This window comes from Pinus tabuliformis, chromosome 8 (assembly GCF_031772625.1).
Source record: "Pinus tabuliformis cultivar Carrire ecotype Pingquan chromosome 8, CPIR1, whole genome shotgun sequence".
Taxonomy (NCBI): Eukaryota; Viridiplantae; Streptophyta; class Pinopsida; order Pinales; family Pinaceae; genus Pinus; species Pinus tabuliformis.
The window spans coordinates 531,025,426-531,047,717 of record NC_142294.1 but is presented as its reverse complement, the minus strand read 5'-3'; the positions used below and the strand labels follow the sequence as shown (position 1 = coordinate 531,047,717).

At 32.6% G+C, this 22,292-nt stretch overlaps 1 protein-coding gene across 1 annotated transcript; it reads left to right on the top strand.

Annotated features, from left to right (window-relative positions):
* The first annotated feature begins 7,428 nt into the window (after positions 1-7,428).
* LOC149236494 (disease resistance protein RPV1-like) lies at positions 7,429-21,690 on the top strand. The gene is made up of 5 exons (XM_089368927.1): positions 7,429-8,224; positions 19,049-20,138; positions 20,273-20,642; positions 20,692-20,699; positions 20,730-21,690. The coding sequence occupies exons 1-5, from the start codon at positions 7,698-7,700 to the stop codon at positions 21,474-21,476; spliced, it is 2,742 nt and encodes a 913-aa protein (XP_089225053.1). The 5' UTR covers positions 7,429-7,697; the 3' UTR covers positions 21,477-21,690.
* The last annotated feature ends 602 nt before the right edge of the window (positions 21,691-22,292 follow it).

The window sequence follows — 22,292 nt, the reverse complement described above, 5'->3', positions numbered from 1 at the left end:
TCATCATTCTAATACAATCATTTCCTTATACAAATCTACCTCTTTAATTAACTATTAAAGATAAGTTACATTACAACTACATTGTCAAAATATAGAACGAAATTAATAAATTACATTATAACTACCATGTCAATTTTCTTCAAATTGGTTAGTCATCTCATTTACAAAAGGTTAATGCCCAAATCTATCTATGAAACACCACTATAAATTTGAATTATAACAGACATCAACGACATCATAGTATATATATATAAATATATATATATATATAAATATATATATATATATATATATATATATATATATATATATTTCTTGGAAAACGTATATGAGGTTTATTCTTGAAAATTGGATGATTAAAATACACAATTTTAACACATAAAATTTATAAAGTTAAATTAAATTATTGAACTCCTTGAAAACCTATACTTTTTCCCATAGTATTCTTTTTTAATATAGCCTATTTAAAGGCATAAAATTCCAATAATTTTCTTAATAAAAATAATTAGTGTCTTGGAGATTCCTGTAATGATTTTCTTTATTTTCTTTAAAATCCTATAGTTGATTTGGTCTACATTATTGTTTTTTTGTAAGCATATCTTCATCATGTCCAATATATCACCCTATAGTTGATTTGGTCTACATTATTATTTTTTTGTAAGCACATCTTCATCGTGTCCAATATATCACCCTGATCGGGGCGAGGAATTGAACCAGTGACTTCACATCAAGGAGGGCGGGGAATTGAACCATTTACTTCACATCAAGGAGTGCCTTAACAAAGCACACGATCACGTCTATGAGGACGGGGAATTGAACCATCGACTTCACATCAAGGAGTGCCTTAACAAAACACCCGATCACCATCTATCCAAGACCCCGTAGATCATTTGATCTATATTATAAAAAAAATTAATTTCAAAATAATATTATTTATTTATTTTTTCCCACTCTATTATATTTGTTTAGTTTATTATATCAATATTTTATAACAAACCCTAACATTTTTCTGTAAAGATGCTAAGATCCCTTGAATTATGGTATTTAAACATAAAATTCAAAAATCATCTAAAAAAATGGAAAAGTATACCCATATGATTATTTTATAGTGCAAAATCTCCTTAAATATCTTATCAAACAAACTTGATCCATGTAAATGGAAACCTCTTTGAAGTGAATAAAAAACCATGCACCATATTAACCCAGATTCCTAAAACTCTTACCAAATTCTTTCCATTAGCTGATATTATTTCACAAGCGGCCCTCTACAAACATTTGCATTGTAACAAGCTGCCCTCTATCTATAAACATTTGCATTGTAAGGTTAGGAGGATAATTAATCACGATTAGTTGAATAAAAAATTTGTAAAAAAAAAAAATGTTTAGTTATTATAATGTGAGGAAGATAATTAATCACGATTTGTTGAATCAAAAAAAAAAAAAATTGTTTTAGTTATTGTAAGTTGAGGAAGATAATTAATTCTGATTTGTTGAATCAAAATATTGTCCAAAAATATTGCTTTAGTTATTGTAAGGTGAGGAGGATAATTAATCACCATTTGTTAAATCAAAACTTTGTCAAAAAAATTGTTTTTGTTTTGAGATGAATTTTTAAGGTGATTACATTGAGTGTAGTATAATATGGACTAAATATTGTAATGTTAAAGAAATGTCACTCTATTATATGGAAATGTTAGTTAAATAAAAAAAGTTAAATGGGATTGAAATAGGTTGGTTGTACACTCGTTAGATTAAGGTTTTGGCATATTTAAAGGTAGTGTGAATATTCTTTTTATTAATACTATTATTATCATCTAATAGATTAAGGTTTTTGGCATATCTAGAGGTAATGTGAATATTCTTCTTACTAGTGTTATTACTATCACTATCGCATACTATATATAAGACAAAGAATACAGGTTGAAAGGTTTTATTTTTTTATATATATACTTTACATAAAAATGTAAAAATTTGAATTGAAGCCTATAATCCATATGCAGTTTTTTTTAATAAAGGTGAAAATAATTATTTTTCACTAATTTCTGTAGTAATGCTATTTATACAGTTTTTTCTTTTTAAATCTTGAAGTAATGTAGGAAAAATATATTAAGAAGAAGTATGCTAATTCAAAGTACAAATACTTAAACTTTTTTTTGAAATACACTTTAAAGTGTATATACATAATGTAATTTTGAATAATTTTATAAATGATTAAAAAATAAATGGAAACCTCTTTGAAGTGAATAAAAAACCATGCACCATATTAACCCAGATTCCTAGAACTCTTACCAAATTCTTTCCATTAGCTGAGCGGCCCTCTACAAACATTTGCATTGTAACAAGCTGCCCTCTATCTATAAACATTTGCATTGTAAGGTTAGGAGGATAATTAATCACAATTAGTTGAATAAAAAATTTGTCAAAAAAAAAAACTGTTTAGTTATTATAATGTGAGGAAGATAATTAATCACGATTTGTTGAATAAAAAAAAAAAAAAATGTTTTAGTTATTGTAAGTTGAGGAAAATAATTAATTCTGATTTGTTGAATCAAAATATTGTCCAAAAATATTGCTTTAGTTATTGTAAGGTGAGGAGAATAATTAATCACCATTTGTTAAATCAAAACTTTGTCAAAAAAATTGTTTTTGTTTTGAGATGAATTTTTAAGGTGATTACATTGAGTGTAGTATAATATGGACTAAATATTGTAATGTTAAAGAAATGTCACTCTATTATATGGAAATGTTAGTTAAATAAAAAAAGTTAAATGGGATTGAAATAGGTTGGTTGTACACTCCTTAGATTAAGGTTTTGGCATATTTAAAGGTAATATGAATATTCTTTTTATTAATACTATTATTATCACCTAATAGATTAAGGTTTTTGGCATGTCTAGAGGTAGTGCGAATATTCTTCTTATTAGTTTTATTATTATCACTATCGCAGGCTATACATAAGACAAAGAATACAGGTTGAAAGGTTTTATTTGTTTTGTATATATACTTTACATAAAAGTTGCATTGAATCTTATAATCCATATGCAGTTTTTTGTAATAGAGGTGAAAATAATTATTTTTCACTAATTTTTGTAGTAATGCTATTTATACAGTTTTTTTTTTTTAAATCTGTAAAGTAGAAAAAAGTATATTAAGAAGAAGCATGCTAATTCAAAGTACAAGCACTTAAACTTTTTTTTGAAATACACTTAAAGTGTATATACATAATGTAATTTTGAATCATTTTATAAATAAATAAAAAATAGAGTTTTTTTCTTTATAGTTAAAAAAATAAATAATAAAAAAAACTAAAAGTAATAATAATAAAAAGAGAGCTAAATTTAATTTGTTATATTTGTTTTTATTAATAAAATTACATTTTTTTAAATAAATAATAATTTAATGATAATATACATATTAAATTATGATTTTTTTTTATTAAAAAGGATTTAAATAATAATTTTGAAAATTTTATTTTTAAATTTAATTAATAATCATATACAAATTTAATACTTCATACACATATAAATAATTTAACGTTATGCATGTTAAGCAGTTAAATTTTTAGCAAAACTGTTTGAGAGACATCTAGTTGGAGTGAAAGGTTGCCCTTTATGGACCACTAACACAGAGACATCTAGTTGGAGTGAAAAGTTGCCTCTTTATGGACCACCAATGACATAGTTTTCCTTGAATAATAGTGATGATAGCCACCAAAAATGGTTGTCCTCACTACTAGTTTGACAATTGAGTTATAATAGTTTTTCCCATTGTTGAAAAAAAAAGTTTAAATTATTAATAATAATAACTACCTTGGATCCATCTTAACTCCTCATCTACCAAGGGGATCCATCTTAACTCCTCATCTACCAAGTGATAAGAAAAATCAAATCCATTGAGGTGCAAATCTCTTTTAAAATGAAAAGAGATTTGATTCCTCTCAACACTTGCAAATTTAAAATTAAGATAAGTGATAAAAAAATCAAATCCATTGAGGTGCAAATCTCTTTTAAAATCAAAAGAGATTTGATTCCTCCCAACACTTGCAAATTTAAAATTAAAATAAGTGATAAGAAAAATCAAATTCATTGAGGTGCAAATCTCTTTTAAAATTAAAAGAGATTTGATTTCTCTCAACACTTGCAAATTTAAAATTAAGATAAGTGACAACAAAAATCAAATCCATTGAGGTGCAAATATCTTTTAAAATGAAAAGAGATTTGATTCCTCTCAACACTTGCAAATTTAAAATTAAGATCTTTGATAAAAAAAAATCACTTTGAGGTGCAAAATTCTTTCCCTCTTTTAAAATGAAAGAGATTTGATTCCTCTCAATACTTACAAATTTAAAATTAAAATCAGTGAAAAAATCAAATCCATTGAAATATAAATCTCTTTTAAAATGAAAAGAGATTTGATTCCTTTCAACACTTACAAATTTAAAAATAAAATCAATATAAACTTGTAACCAAAAATATAATAACAAATTTTAAACCAACCATTAAAATTTTATTTGCTGACTTTTGGCATCGTAATATCCATATCCAATGAATTTTGTGAACATTGAAGTATGTCCACATACGACAAATACATCATCGTAATATCCAATGGCTTTCGTGAACATCGAAGTATGTCCACATACGACAATTACATGATGACAAGATACGTCAAATCGGTGTGACGGTCTTCTTTCTACGGGAAAATCAACAACTTTCTTTACAACTTGTGACCATTGCGGCATCCAAGAACGTGAAGCTATCATTACATTATTGGAGTGACGGGGAAATCGCTAAGAACTTCGTCTAAATAATTTAGGTATAATCAATGTGATACCTGGGGGCCGGTGGTGGCAGGATATGAAAATGCACCGACCAAGAAATTGCCTAACAACTTCTGCCAATTGCTTTGTTTAATCAAAATGCATCAGTGTCCGGTCCGCGGCAATATTCAGAAATGTATTGACCAAGAAATTTCCTAATATTTCTATTTAATGCTTTATGTCTAATCAATGGGATACTTGGTAGTGACAGGATTTGAAACTGCATTGACTAGAAATTGCCCACGAGATTCGCTAAATTCTTTATGTTTGTTCACAATGCATCCCTGTATGGTTGGTGGCAAGATTCGTAGATACCTGGGCGGTGGCATTATTAAAGAATTATTTAATTATTTACAAATTGTCCACAACTTGGACTAAATGCTTTATATCTAATCAATGCGTCCTACCTGGTAGTGGGAAGAATTGAAAATGCATTCAGGAAGAATTTCAGCTAAATGCTTTATGTTTAATCAGCATTAATGACCATTTGTTGAATCAAAATTTGGTAAAAGAAATTTGTTTTAGTCAAAATTTGGTAAAAGAAAATTGTTTTAGTTCTGTTTAAATTTTTAAGGTAATTATGTTGAGTGTTTCATAATTTAAGAGTGGTTTTGGTAAGTTAAATCAAGCAATATTAAATATAAAAAATTAATAAATTAATATCAATTTATTATGGGGAGATATTATTATGAAATATTAAATATAATGTTAGTTAAATTATAAAAGTTAAATAGAGAGTTAAATAGGTTGGTTGTAGGCTTTCAAAATCAATTTTGATTATGGTTCAAGACCTTTGGCATATCTAAAAGTAGCGTGAATATTTCTCCTATGAGTATTATCATTATCACAGTTTATAAATAGAACAAATAATACAAGTTAAAAGGCCCACATAAAAGATGCATTGAAGCCTACTATCCATATGCAGTTTTTCTAATAAGGATGAAAACAAATATTTTTTCAACAATTTTTGTGGTAATATTATCTATATAGCTTTTGCTGAAAATTCTAAGGTAAAGTAGGAAAAAGGTATTAAGAAGAAGCATGATAAAGCAAAGTACAAGCACTCAAAACTTTATCTTGAAACAGGCTTAAGGGTGTATATGCATAATGTAAATTTGAATCCTGTTCTAGATGAATGAAAATTAAGTTTCTAAGAAGAAAAAATAAAATAAGCTACTAATAATAATAATAAAAGAGAGCTAAATTTAATTTGTTATATTTGTTTTTATTAATAAAATTACATTTTTTTTAAATAAATGGATAAAGAATTTAATCATAATATGCATATTAGATTGAAAACAATTTAATAATAATTTTCAAAGCTTTCTTTTTAAATTTAATTAATAACCATATACAAATTTAATACTTTTCACACACACATATAAATAATTTAATGTTATGTATATTAAGAAGTTAAATTCTTAACAAAATTGATTTTGTATGATTAAGAGGCCCAAGACCTACTAGTATTTAGTTGGAGTGAGAGGTTACCCCTTTAGGGACCATTAGCTTGTCATTCAAGGTGAATTTAAAATTATAAATAATAATAACTAGTCTACATCCATTTTAACTTTTGATCTACTAAATGCTAAAAAAGATCAAATCTGTTGAGATACAAATCTCTTTTGAAATGAAAAGATATTTGATTTAGATTTGATTCCTCTATACATTTGCAGATTTAAAAATAACATCAAAATGAACTAATAACTAAAAATATAATAACAATTTAAGAAAAAATCATTAAAATTTTATGTGCTGAATTTTGGCATCGTAATATCCAATGACTTTGTGAACATAGGAATACATCATCGTAATATCCAATGGCTTTTGTGAACATTAAAGTATGTCCACATACCACAAATACATGATGACAAGATAGGTCAAATCGGTGTGACTGGGCATACTATAGGGCATTAAATGTCTGGCTACATGCGCCCCTGTTGGGCGCGGGGTGAGAGATAAATAAAAAATACGCACGTGCGTGTTAAAAAACTAACAGAAACACATATAGCAGGGCATTTAATGCCCTATAATATGCCCCTTAACTCTTGCCGAAACAAATAAAACTACTTCTTTACAACTTGTGCCAACTTATGACATCCAAGAACTTTGAAGCTATCATTACATTATTGGGGTGACAAAGAAATTACTAAGAACTATCATTACCGCATTGACTAAGAAATTACCCACGAAATTTGCTCAATGCTTTATGTTTCATCACAATGCATCCGTAGATATCTGGGCAGTGGCATTATTAAAAATTTATTTAATTATTTAAAAATGGCCCACAACTTGGACTAAATACTTTATATCTAATCAATGCATCATACCTCGTAGTGGGAAGAATTGAAAATGCATTGGGGAAGAAGTTGCCTAAGAATCTCTGCTAAATGCTTTATGTTTAATCACAACACATCAGTGGTATGCGGTTGGTAAAGTTTTGAAAATAAATGGGGAGAAATTGCCCGGAACTTCTGCTAAATGCTTTACGTCTAATCAATGTGTCACATCCAAGACACGAAAAAGCAGTAACCAGGAAATTGCCAAGGACTCCTCTGCCCCATTCAAACTAATGTCTTATTACTTCCTTCCTCCATCCATTAAACAAAAAAAGGGTATTAATAGTAAGAGAAAAGGCCTCACGACTCAGTTTCTTCAAGAAAACAAGAAGTTTAGAAATCAACCAGATATCAGTGCTCAATTTTTCAAAAGATTGGCTGAATATTGAGAGTGATTAAGGCGCATAGTACTGGTTACTCTGAAATAGTGAGACCATACAGGCGAGGAGAACGACAACACTATTGAGGTTAAGTGCGCATTTCCCGGCTCTGCAACGCATCTTCAATCTTTACTTCTTTGTTATTCATTTCTATAATATCCCATGGCTTCCTCCTCAACATCCACCTCGCATACCGTCAACAACGACTATGTATTTGATATTTTTCTTAATCATAGGGGTCCCGACGTCAAAAAAATCTTTGCCACCCCTCTGTACAAACGCCTTTCCGATCATGGCTTGAAGGTATTTCTAGATGAGAATGAATTGCGCGTGGGAGAGAATATTACCCCTCAAATTGAAAGCGCCATTAGAACATCCTCTGTGAACATAGCAATCTTTTCTCCGAATTATGCATATTCAACATGGTGCCTTGATGAGCTTGTACTGATGGTGGAGTGTATGTCAAAGTATAAGTCCACCATTATCCCGGTCTTCTACGATGTCAAGCCTACAGAGCTACGATGGGTGAAAGAGGGAAAAGGAGTCTACGCTCAAGCCCTACGCGAATTTCAAAAGAAAAGAAATCTGGATGGTCAACAACGATACCGCTCTGAAGAACTTGAGAAATGGAAGACGGCTCTGTCTGCAGTATCATATATAACAGGTTTTGACGGAGAGAAGTATAACAGGTGAGAACAGCAGCCGTCCATGTACATCTTAGCATTTAATTCTTTGAATTATTAGCTAGATAACACGCTGTGTAGCCATTTAGTATTATTGGTTTGTATTTCATCTTGAAAAGGGTCCATGTACATCTTAGCATTTAATTCGTTGAATTATTAGGTAGATAACACCATGTGTAACGATTTATTATTATTGGGTTGTATTTCATTTTGAAAAGGAAACGAGAGCGGTGAAGATGATTTTCGTTTACGTGGTGGCAATAAGCACTTCTATAATAAGATCAATAAAATCTCTTTTCTCTTAGAGCAGTTGAAGTACAATGGTAGCGAAAGTATGGTAGGATACTGATAACCTGAAAGGCCAAAATTGCATAGCTTCTGGCTCAATTAGTTACTAGTCTTCTATGCCCTACTGTGGAACAAAAGCTTTATGAAGGGAAAGGAAATCGGGAGAGTTCGTGATTAAGACTTTTAAGGGTTGCAGATGGCCCATGGATATATGGGCCTCATTTATTTCTAATTAGGGCTAATGACGTAAATTCAACTGTTTATAAATTCTTCTTTCCGTTCATGCCTCCCTTGGTTTTCACAGTGCTTGCATTTTCTTTTTTTAGATTTTTAGCTCTGCCCTTTTGGTTGAATGTGACTATCCTTTGCTAAATCACTGTTTATATTTGGTTTCTTTTATTGTTTAAGTGGGAAGACAGGTGTCTTGCAGTGCCTTAAGGCGGTCTTTGAGCTCTGCAACCTTCCCTTCGTATTCAAAGAAGAACAGCTCCTCGAAGACGTCGTGGAAGCAGTGCGGGAAAAAGTTAAAATAACTCTGCATGTGTTAGAGTATCCAATAGGCTTGCAAGAAAAATTAAAAGATTTTGAAACCCCAATGCCATTACAGCAGGACGTTGGGAAGGTTATAGTTACCAGAATTGTGGGCCTTGGAGGGGTTGGCAAAACCACCCTAGCGAATATTCAGAGATCAAAATACAAGCGATTTTGCATTTTAGAAGATATCAGAGACAATCCTTTAACTACCTTGCAGAAATACCTTCTAAAGGACTTAACCCAGAAGAAGGACGAGGAAATACGCAGCATTAATGAAGGTAAAGGAAAGCTCCGAAGGCTTCTCCCATCTTCTGATTGTCTCATTATTTTAGATGATGTAGATAATATTGAGCAGCCGCAGGCATTACTTTATCCAGCTAAGGATGCCCTTAAAAGCAGTAGCTTAATTTTAGTGACATCTCGCAATAAGGATGTTCTCACAAGCTCAGACATCCAGAATCATCCATATACATTCTGAAAGGCCTCAGTCCACGGCACTCCAAAGAGCTCTTTTGCTCGCATGCATTCGGCCAGCATCATCCTACTGCGGGATTTGACATAGTAGTTAACAAGTTTTTGGATTCCTCCCTTGGATTACCATTATCTATTAAAGTGCTTGCCTCGCTTCTTTGTGGAAAAAATGATTTAAATCATTGGGAAGCACAATTTAGCAAAATCTCCAACATGCTATTTCCGGCACATTTATTTATAAGCTCCTGTAATGCCTTCACAGCTTTGCTATTGTAAAGTAGCTTCATGCAGGTTTCTAGAAAGGTCGTAAGTATAGAAGGGTCCATTTCCTCATCAGGCTTATCCTTATTCCATGAGGTGGAGGCTTCAACCAAGCTCTTCTTTGCTTCCATAAACGTTTCATGTGGGTGCTCCAAATAAAATTCAGCCTCCTTTGGTAGAGCTTTGCGAACCCATGTGTTGTCTTTGGGTTGTTTCCCCTTATCATAGCCGGTTGCAATTCTACTTCGGAGCACTATATTCACATTCAGATCCTCCTTGTGATGCTCAGCCTTCATCATCTACAAGTTCTGAGTCGATTGAGGTGATAGCACCCCTTTGTCACGTATCTTTGCTATCAGCGTAGGACAGTCCTTTGTCTCATGATTAAACTGAGTACAATATTTACACGATAGTCACGTTGGGTTAGTGCATTCACGGGCATAATGTCTTGGTCCTCCACAGTTGTAACAAATCAGCTGTCCCCGACCTCTGCTAGGTCCTCCTCCGCCTCGGCCTCGTCCGTGACCCTAAAATCTTGTTCGTGTCATCCCAGCGTTCTGGTCAAGGGGCCGAATTTATGCCTAAACCCTATAGGCAGGTGTTTTATCCATTATCAATTCATAAATTCTGCAGTTGCGCTCATCATGCCCAAACGACCTGCAGAAGTTGCAGAATAGTTGTTGTGGTGTTTGTACAAACTTTTGCAGCAAATGACAGTTATCCGTCGCATGTTTTCCTACTATCTGATATACAACGCACCACAACGTAGGCCCCGCACTTGATCTTGCTTGGGCTTCCAGCCTCAAAGGCATCGGTCGTCCTCCTGCAATATAGTTTGCAAAGACTAGGTAGTGGTCTTTGTCATGCCCCTGAATTTTACATTTCAGGCACCATACCTCTTTGCATACCTCCGGTCGAACTGTTATGTCCTACTTCAAACTTTTCATTTCAAGGAAAATATTTTGCAACAATGCATGGATCTACTAAACCCCCAAATTCAGATCTTGCATTGATGTTTCATGCAGTCTCATTGCAATCTCCAAGGCCTCTACCTGAGTCATAATCTTTTGTTGTGATATTGCAACCCTTAAGTGTGGCAGGAGCAAAGCCATGAACCATCTGCGGTGTTGTCCATTTGCTAAGTTCATATTGGCTTCATGGATTTTGCACTTCAACCTTTGATCCAATTCCCAAGGTGTCTCGCCTGGTTTCATCGCGATTTCCTTGAACCCCACAATCGACTGTGCCTCAGATTTAGGCCTACTGAATTCTTTATTCAACGTAATCTGGATGTCTCCCACTCCAACGTTTGGGTTATCATTAGAGTACTTGATGTACCAAGTTAGCGCGTGATCCTGCAAAGCACTAACCAATGTTTCCTTCTTCATGAGATCATCTGTGACACCTTGAGCTTCCCATACAACTTTCACGACGAACCAAAACTGATATGGGTTCTCATTTCCCAAGCCTTTAAACAAAGGAAACTTCACTGAATTTTCCATGTTGAACTGCAGTGGAAGTGGTGGTGGTATGGGTGAAGTCGCAGGTGATGGTGGAGAAGATGGAGGTGGCATGGGTGGAGGTTGCAGTGGCAGGAATCCCTGTCTTATTCACTGAATTGCACTTCGCAGACAAGCCTGCGTTACTCCTTCTTCGTCACCCAATGGAGGTGAAATCAGTGGGCTATACTCAAGACCCTTTCTTCCTTCATTTCTGTAAGTCTTTCCACTTCGTGTAGCTCTGAACATCAAGGTACCTGCATAACTCATTTTTCGCACAATAACATCTTAATCCAGGTATTCAAAGACTTCAAGTACTTACCTCGCAAACCTTTGAAAAAGCGCCACTCTGCCTCGCTGTAACCAATTGAGGTATCGACCACAAATTCAGTCACAAATCCTCCTATTATGTGATCGAGCCAATGATCAAGAGCATGGGAGGTCTTATCCTCAGAGGCTTCCAGTCTCTGTACCAACTACGGGGTCCAAACAATATGACCGTCAAGCCTCCACCTCCCTTGGCTATCCGCTAGCTTCGCGATCCAATCGTATAACTCAACTTGAAAGTAACAGAAAAAGATCTCATGAATTTATGTATATAGGTATCTATGCAACCACTGTTCTTTTGCCAGCCATGGATTTCTATTCTCTTGCATTGCGAATTCATGGATCTTCCTATCCAACCAGTCTTTGATTTTTTTCTTATTTGGGTTCTAGTGATACGACATCACACATATCTTATGCAGATTCCGGTCCCGGTAACGGAACCATTTGTTGGCTATGTGGGGCATAACCCAGGTTGAGCGTTAGTTAGCCAAACAAATCCCTACACTACTGGCCCTTTCGGCATCAGTCCGTGGAGCACGGACCGAAGTCTCACCCGAAGCAGTATGGGGAGATGTTGGAACCAAGTTTCTGCACCCTGAGATGGTCGTGATATCAGGTTATACCCTCTATTCCTACTTTTGTGCAGGTCACTAAGCTTTAGGGCTATTCCAGTCTAGCCCTTTATTTCGTCCTTCAGTACCCCCGCGAAGGTGTATGATTGACCTTCGTGCAACCTTAACATGTAGTCCATGTACTTTCGTGCTGCTATGACAACGTATTGTACAAGTTCCCAAGTTATCTTATGTTTTTTTATTTATCTTACTAAACAGTCACAGTCAACGCCGCGTAAACTGATATTCTTACTTGCATTCAATTAACTAATATAATCACATACATTCGCGCATCACATAAACATTGTAAATGAAACCCAAAACGCAATATAACCAGATGCATTAACAAGAAATAAATACAAAGAATTTGCAAAATACTTCTCTTTATTGATATCTTCAGATTATTATAGATTCTATTTGCCTTGTGCACATAGCTGTAGGGGTCCACACACTCAGCTGTAGACTTCCACCCTAGCTCTCTGTGCACTTAGCTACAAAGCCTCTACCTAAGCTAAGACCTGAACACTTAGACTTCTCTACCAAGACTTTTCACTTCGTTCTTGAAACTACAACTAAAATACTTAGAGCTTACTTAGCTCCTTTTTATACCATCCCATGGTCCGCGGGCCATGGGTGGATCTTTACAGCCGACTTTACACTTTACAACATAAGGGCAGACAACCCTTTATGACTCTTGACACCTTCGTGCTCCGCGACCACAAAATGCAGAGACTTTACAACTTTATTACACAATTGACCCAAAACATGAGATTTTAGACCCAAAACTGTCCTTAGGGGGTCCCGTTCCCAACAACATGATATACATTTATAGTACATGGTGTGACCCTTGGATTCATATTCCAAACGGTCTCTTGGACTCCCTCTGGCCGTTCAACTTCCACACAACCCTTAGAGGATTAGGTGTCCAATAACAACAAAAATCAACGTTGATGCATAAAAAACAATGCCTAGAACATCAAATGATTTCAATACATAATAAAACAAATGGATAGAAATAAGAAATAATGGGTTGATAAGACAACAAAAATTAGCATTTATGCATTTAAAAAAAGCCTAGAACATGGAATGATTTCAAGACAAAAACAAATGGGTAGAAAGAAGCTATAACACTAACAAGTAAAAAATAACATTGAAAAACTACATGATCAATCACATTTAAAATTCAATTAAGTTCAAGGGATGAAACAATGTCCATATAAAAGTTCTAAGTTAAAATATAATAATTGAAGATAACACATGTAAACGTCTTATAAGAAGTATAAGAGTTGTGCTTTATCCAAATTATTTTAATTGATGCCAACTTCATACATGGGCTCTCTTTTTTTCTTCGATTGTATAATAATATCCATTTCACAATCAAGATGACTTGATGACTTAGTTCTCCTTTTTGAAGATCATGAAGATTCTTAAAGGGAATAACAACTTCAACCTGTGTTTATACTGAAATAACTCTATTAATTGACATCCATACCACCAAGCAAACCATCTAGAAGTTCTTGTAGCATCATCTATGTAACTTTTCCCAGTACTAGTTTAAGTGGTTGTCGCGACATTCTCTTGTTTCATAGAACTATGCAACAATCTAATTGGGTTGAGTTGATTTTATGTGTATGTTGTTTTTTTAGGGTGTCACTTTATCTAGCTCAACTCACATTTATCGACAAATGTTTCTACCCTAACAAGGGTCTCAACTTTTCTTTAAATTTTTAGAGTGAGTAGTGTTGTTCCTCCTTAATGCGACATCTTTGGTTTACATATCAAACAACAACTTTTCCTTATCGTCAATTCTCCTCAATCTCAACATTTGCTCCAATTTAGGTTGCATTTTTTATGTGGTGTCTTTGACTTATGCTAGTAATATTTCAGTCATGTTAGATTTTATGGCGAACCAACTAGCTTGCAACAACATCATTGATTATATTTTTACAAAGTCATACCAAGAAACATCCATTCTCACTTATAATTTCATGAATATAATAGATGATCCATCAATTTCCTTCCATTTGATCATGTTTGAAAACCTCTATAACTCCTAAACATACTCCGCATACAATGCATTCAATTCTTCATACTAATACAATCATTTCCTTGTAAAATTTCAATGCATCATTTCTTTATACAAATCTACCTCTTTAATTAATTTAAAAAAAAATTAATTACATTACCACTGCATTGTCAAAATATAAAACGAAATTAATAAATTTTTCATACTAATACAATAATTTCCTTGTAAAATTTCAATGCATCATTTCTTTATACAAATCTACCTCTTTAATTCATTTTTAAGAAAATTAATAATTTCCTTGTAAAATTTCAATGCATCATTTCTTTATACAAATCTACCTCTTTAATTAATTTTTAAGAAAATTAATTACATTACCACTGCATTGTCAAAATATAAAACGAAATTAATAAATTACTTTATAACTACAATGTCAATTTTCTCCAAACTTATTAGTCATCTCATTTACAAAAGGTTAATGACCAAACCTATATATGAAACACCACCATAAATTTATATATGAAACAGCACCATAAATTTCAATTGTAACATACATAGAGGCATCACAATTGTAATGTACATGAAAACATATATGAAGTTTATCTTCGAAAATTGGGTGAAAAACATAGATGATGTTTATCTTCTAAAAGTGGGTGATTAAAATACTAGCTTGATATACAGGAAAGGACTTGGAAATGAAGTTGTTTTTAGTGTGACTTTTTGGACTTTCTAGTGTTGGAATCTGGCGGAAAGTTTTGAGGTGAAATCTTGATTTCTTAAACTGGTTTTTTGATTGTATATACAGATTCAGCACCCTAAAAAACCCATAGGGCACTTAGATTGTGCAATTGTTACCCATCAAACTTGTGATTTTTTTATTTGTGTTAATTAAAATGGTTTTTTGACTATATAAATGGATTCAACACCCTAAAAAACCTTTAAGACACTTAGATTGTGCAGTTGTTATCCATCAAGCTTGTGATTTCAATAAATTCGTGCGAGATTTTAGAGAAATTAGACCGGAAAAAACTAGTGGAAAAGCTTCCAAAAAGTCTCACCAAAGGCAATTGGTTTGGGAACCACTTTGACTTTAAATAGGAATAAAGGTTCTTTTGGTTAATTGAGAATATAAGTTTACACTTTATTAGTAAAGTCATTAAGTTTATTGTATGAGTTAGTTTTTAAAATATAGTTTAATTTAAAAACATGTATTTTTTTAATAATTTAAAATGTGCTTTTTTTTAATAATATATATATATATATATATATATATATATATATATATAATTTTAAAATAAAATTATTTATTTAACAAATTATTTAAACTGATTATAATTTTAAATTATTATTATTATGTCATATATCTAGAAGTACATTTCAACTTAGTATAGATTAGATGTTGTAATATCGTCTTGTAAATATTTGACTTGGTCAAATTGTAGACAAAAAAAAAAAAAATAATAAAAAACTCAAATCAATGTATAATTAGAAGTATACAAATAAAAAAATAAAAAAAATAATTAAAATTTTAACACAAAATTTATAATATTAAATTAAACTATTGGATTCTCTGAAAATTTATGGTTTTTCCCATAGTACTCTTCTTTAATGTATCCTATTTAAAAGCATAAAAGTCCAACAAATTTTCCAATAAAAATAATTAGTGCCTTTAAAATTCCTCAAAATACAACCATTTTTTTTAAATCCTATATATAATTTCGTTTACCTTATGAAATTATTATAAAATTTTATAATTTTGAAATGATATTGTTTATCTATTTTTTCCACACTATCATATTTGTTGTTTATTATATCAATAAGATCTCCTAAACTAGATTATTCAAACATAAAGCTCAAAAATCATCCGAAAAACAATAAAGAAATCAAATTATTTTATACTACAAATTTTCTTTAAATATTTTGTGAGACAAACTTGATCTATGTAAATGGAAACCTCTTCAAACTCAAGAAAAAAGCCATGTGCCATGTTAACCCAGTTTCCTATAACTCTTACCAAATTCTTTCCATTAACATTGCCCGATATTATTTTACAAGCTGCCCTCTACCAACATTTGCATTGTAAGGTGAGAAGCATTAATCACGATTTGTTGAACCAAAATTTGGTAAAATAAATTAAATTGTTTTAGATTTGGGATAAATTTTTAAAGTAATGATGTTAAGTATTTCACAGTTTAATATGGATTAGATATTGTAGTGGTTTTAAATGGATAAATTTTTAAAGTAATGATGTTAAGTGTTTCACAGTTTTCAAAATAAAGTTTGATTATGGATCAAGACTTTCGCATATCTAGTAGTGTGAATATTCCTTCTATGAGTACTATCATTATCACAGTTTATACATAAAACAAACAAACTAGGCTAAAAGGTCTTATTTTTTGTATAAACACTTCACATAAAAGATGCATTGAATCTTACCATCCATATGCAGTTTTTTCAAATAAGGGTTGAAAAAATTATTTTTATCAATTTTTGTAGTAATATTATTTATATAGCTTTTTCTGAAATTTCTAAAATAAAGAAAAATGTATTAAGAAGAAGCATGCTAGCTCAAACTACAGGAACTCAATATTTTTTCTTGAAATAGGCTTAAAGGTGTATATGCATAATGTAATTTTGAATGGTTTTATAAATGAATGAAAATTAGGGTTTTAAGAAGAAAAAAAAAAAAGAAAAATTAAAAGAAGCTAAAAATATTAATAAAAAATAAGAACTAAATTTAATTTGTTATATTTGTTTTTATTAATAAAGTTACATTTTTTTTAATAAATAAATAAAGAATCTAATCATAATATGCATATTAGATTGAAAATAATTTAAATAATAATTTTCAACACTTTATTTTTAGATTTAATTAATAACCATATATATATATATATATATATATATATATATATATAATTTAATGTTTTGTATGTTAAGTTTTTAAATTTTTAGCAAAATTCTTAGTCCCAAGACAAGTATTTAGTTGGAGTGAGAGGTTGCTTCTTTGGGACCACTAGCTTGTCATTCAAAATGAATTTAAAATTATAAATAATAATAACTGAGATAAATCCATCTTAACTCTTGATCTACTAAGTGCTAAGAATGATCAAATCTATTAAGGTATAAATATCTTTTAAAATGAAAAGAAATTTGATTTAGATTTGATTCCTCTTTATATTTACAGGTTTAAAATTAACATTGAATGTAAACTGACAACTAAAAGTATAATAACAATTTTAAAAATATGATTAAAATTTTATTTGCTAAATTTGGGCATCGTAATATCCCATGACTTTGTGAACATAAGAATACATGGCTTTTGTGAACACTGATGTCCAAATAGCACAAATACATGATGGCAAGATGGGTCAAATCGGTGTGACTGTCTTCTTTTTCCAGGAAAATGAAACCACTTTCTTTACAACTTGTGACCACTTGTGGCATCCAAGAAATTGACTCAGAAATTGCCCAGGAAATTCGCTAAATGCTTTATGTTTAATAACAATGCATCCATATATGGTTGGTGGCAAGCTTCGTAGATATCTGGGCGGTGGCATTATTAAAAAACTAGTTAATTATTTAAAAATTACCCACAACTTGGACTAAATGCTTTATATCTAATCAATGCGTCACAACTTGGACTAAATGCTTTATATCTAATCAATGCGTCATACCTGGTAGTGGGAAGAATTGAAAATGCATTCAGGAAGAAGTTGCCTAAGAATTTCTGCTAAATGCTTTATGTTTAATCAGTATATGTGCTTTGTAAAGATTTGAAAATAAATGAGAAATTGCCCGGAACTTCTGCTAAATGCTTTACGTTTCATCAACGCGTCACATCCCAGACTCGAAAAAGCAGTGGCCAGGAAATTGCCAAGGACTCCTGGCTGCCCCAGTTCAGACTAATGTATTATTACTTCCTCCCTTCCTTCCATCCATTAAACAAAAAAGGGTATTAATAGTAAGAGAAAAGGCCTCGCGACTCAGTTTCTTCAAGAAAATAAGAAGTTCAGAATTCAACCAGATCTCACTGCTGACTTTTTCAATAGATTCGCTGAATATTGAAATAGTGAGACCATAAAGGCGAGGAAGACGACAACAACATTGAGGTTAAGTGCGCATTTCCTCCTCAACATCAACATGCACCTCCACCTCACATAGCGTCAAGAGGAAGACGACAACAACATTGAGGTTAAGTGCGCATTTCCTCCTCAACATCAACATGCACCTCCACCTCACATAGCGTCAACAAACATGACTTGAGGGTATTTTTAGATGAGAAGGAATTGCGCGCGCGAGATATTGTAAGCCCTCAACTTCAAACCGCCGTTAGAACATCCTATGTGAATATAGCGATTTTTTCGGAAAATTATGCGTATTCAAAATGGTGCCTCGATGAACTGGTAAATATGGTACACTCTATGTCAAAGTACAAAGTCCACCATCATCCCAGTCTTAACGATGAATTTCGTTTGCGTGGTAGCAATAAGCACTCCTATTAAAAAAAATCAATAAAATCTCTTTGGAAAAATAATGAACAAATAAACAAATATCCTAGATCAAAAGCAAATTAAATTCATAAAAATTTCATAGTTAAATGTGATTAAAACTTCCGATGCATGTATATAGTCAGCTTTATTTGTTTCTAATTATGATTAATGATAAAGATGAAACCAAATCTAGATTAAATATCACTCAAAATAAATTCTTCTTTCTTATTATTCTTTTGAGATCTTTAGTTCTGCCCTTGTACTTCATAGCGAGTGTCTGATGTTCGACCACTGTTCATGTTTGGTTTCTTTCACTGTTTTAGTATGGAGCAGCTCCTAGAAGATGTGGTGGAAGGAGTGCTGAAAAATGTGAAAAGAAGGTTGTATGTGTCAGAATATCCAAAAGGCTTGGACAGAAAATTAAAAGATTTTGAAACCACAATGTCATTGCAGCAGGAAGATGGAAAGGTTAGAATTATAGGAATTGTGGGCCTTGGAGGGGTTGGCAAAACCACCCTAGCGAAAGAGTTCTTTAATATTCAGGGATCAAAATACAAGCGACTTTGCATTTTAGAGGATATCAGAGACAATCATTTAACTACCTTGCAGAAATACCTTCTAAAGGACTTAACCCAGAAGGACGAGGAAATACGCAGCATTAATGACGGTAAAGGAAAGGTCAGAAGGCTTCTCCCATCTTCTGATTGTCTCATTATTTTAGATGATGTAGATAAGATTGAGCAGCTGGAGGCATTGCTTTATCCAGCGAGGGATGCCCTTAAAAGCAGTAGCTTAATTTTAGTGACATCTCGCAATAAGGATGTTCTCACAAGATCACAGATTCCAGAGACGTCGATTTACATGTTAAAAGGTCTCGATCCAGAGCATTCCCGAGAGCTCTTTTGCTGGCATGCATTTGGCAAGCCTCATCCTGCTGTCGGATTTGAGGAGGAGGTTGAAAAGTTTTTGGGTGGCTGCCTTGGATTGCCGTTATCTATTAAAGTATTTGGGTCGCTTCTCTGTGGAATAAATGATTTAAATCATTGGAAAGCACAATTTCGCAAAATCTCCAACATGCTTCCTGATGATATACAAGGCAGGCTAAGAATTAGCTACGACGGTCTTGATGAGGAGGAGAAAAAGATATTCTTAGACATTGCCTGCTTCTTCAGAGGAGAAAATAGAGATAGAGTCATTAGAATATTGAATAGAACCGGTTGGGAAGGAACGCTGGGCCTTTGGAAGCTGGAAAACAGATGTTTGGTGCAAGTGGACTGGGAAAACAGTCTGAGGATGCATGACCATGTTAGAGACATGGGCAGATATCTGGCGGAGAAGGAACCTCCTGATGGCGAGCTTCGGCTTTGGAACCCAACTGACAACCTTTTTCATAAGCTTTCCGGCCAATTACCTGTAAGTATTTTGAAGTATTTTCGACAGATTTCCAATTAGCGTCCTGTTATCAAAATTGTGTCTGGTTAGTTTTGAATTTTTAAAACTTTGCAAGAATTGATTTTGTTTCTAACAGCTCTGAGTGAACAATTCAGGTGCGTGGAATTAGCCTGGTTGATGAAAATGAGGATGAACTATCTGTCAAAAACTTTGAACAATCTTTCGAAAACTTTGCAGAGCCTGCTCGCACTCGTTTATTGAGTAATATGAGCGGGTTGCAGTTGCTTAAGGCTAAAGGTTATTTTGTTGAACGCCTATTGAATGTTTGCCACCAGTTACCAAACCTAATATATTTACAGTGGCTGAACTGTCACGAGTCCTCCTTCCCTTCCTCGATTTCAACAAAGAATTTAAGAGTTTTACATATACAGGGAAATTTTTTTAAAACACTCTGGCAACACGAATCTCAGGTATTCTTCTTAAATTTCTATTTTTTGTTTTTTCTTCAAATTTTAAAAATTCACTGCATTTAAGAATTGTCTTCCTCTTAACACACTGCCTGTGACATTTACAGCGTTAGACGTACTTTAATAATGTATGTGAACAATGCAGGCACCTCTACAGCTGAGAGAATTGTGGATTCAGGCTCCCCTTTTTAATGTTCCAGATTTCATTGGGAACCTGCAGCATCTCGAAAGATTTGTAGTGTCCAGTGATCTTGAAAGTTTGCCAGATTCGATTGGGAACCTAGCACGCCTCCAACATCTCGACTTGTCTTGCTGCTACCATCTGCGGAGGCTTCCGGACTCGGTTGGGAACCTAGCAAGCCTCCAACATCTCAACTTGAGCTTATGCGATGCTCTGCAGACGATTCCGGACTCGGTTGGGAACCTAGCACGCCTCCAACATCTGGACTTTGGGTGCTGCGAGGCTCTGCAGACCCTTCCGGACTCGGTTGGGAACCTAGCACGCCTCCAAGATCTCGACTTGTCCCAGTGCTACTCTCTGCAGACGCTTCCGGACTCGTTTGGGAACCTAGCAGGCCTCCAAGATCTCAACTTGTATGACTGCCCCCTGCAGACGCTTCCGGACTCGTTTGGGAACCTAGCAGGTCTCCAATATCTCAACTTGAACTCGTGCAGATATCTGCAGAGGCTCCCAGACTCGATTGGCAACTTAACGAGCCTCCAAACTCTTCGGTTGTACAATTGTTACAATTTAGAGATGGTGCCCAATGTTGAGCATTTGGGTTCGTTGAAGGGTCTTGAAGTGGATGGATGTTCCAAACTGCAATGGGATGCGGGAATAGTAGAGCAGCTGCGCCAACGCCTGGGAGAAGGCTTTGTTGAAGAAGATTGATGAAAGGAGCGACGAAAGCTGAGATATAGATTTCAGTGAAGAAAGCGGGTATCAGGGAGACGAAAGCGAGTGGTAAAATATAACAGCACTTTCAGAATGACAATCGTGGTCTGGTGGCTACAGTGCAGTTTATATTATCAAAGAAATTTATTAAGGTTTATATATCTGGAGACCAAAGTTTTTGATTAAAGATATGTATTTGGAGAACTAAACTTTTTTTTTGATATTATAAAATTTCCTTGAATGAGTTTTATATTAAATTGATGTAAATTCATTTAACACAAATTTATTGAGATTTTTACATTAAATTTATGTAAATTCATTTAATATAAATTTAAAATTTATATTAAAATTCATTAAGATTATTAAAAATACACCGGAAGAAATTAAATAAATTCTAACTCTTTGGAAGTGTTAAAAATATTTTTTTAATATAAAATTAAAATATTTTTTTATATGTTTGATTTTTTTTAATAAATTTAATTATTATTTTATGAATAAATTTTGTTTTAGAAATTTACATAAAATTTATTAAAATTATATATTTACTAAATTAATTTAAAAACAAAAACTATTTAAAAGTTACATAAAAGCAATGAAATTCTATTAGCTTGAAATATTTTAAAAAATTTAATAATTTAAAATTCCCAATTTTTAAAAATTTTAATTATACACTTACTAAAATATTATATAAAAACAATAAAATTTTATTATATTAAAATATTAAAAAAACTTAATAATTTGAAATTCTCAAGATTCTTAATCATATTCAAAGTACTTATCATTTTAAAATTTAAATTTTAATCTGTAAATTTT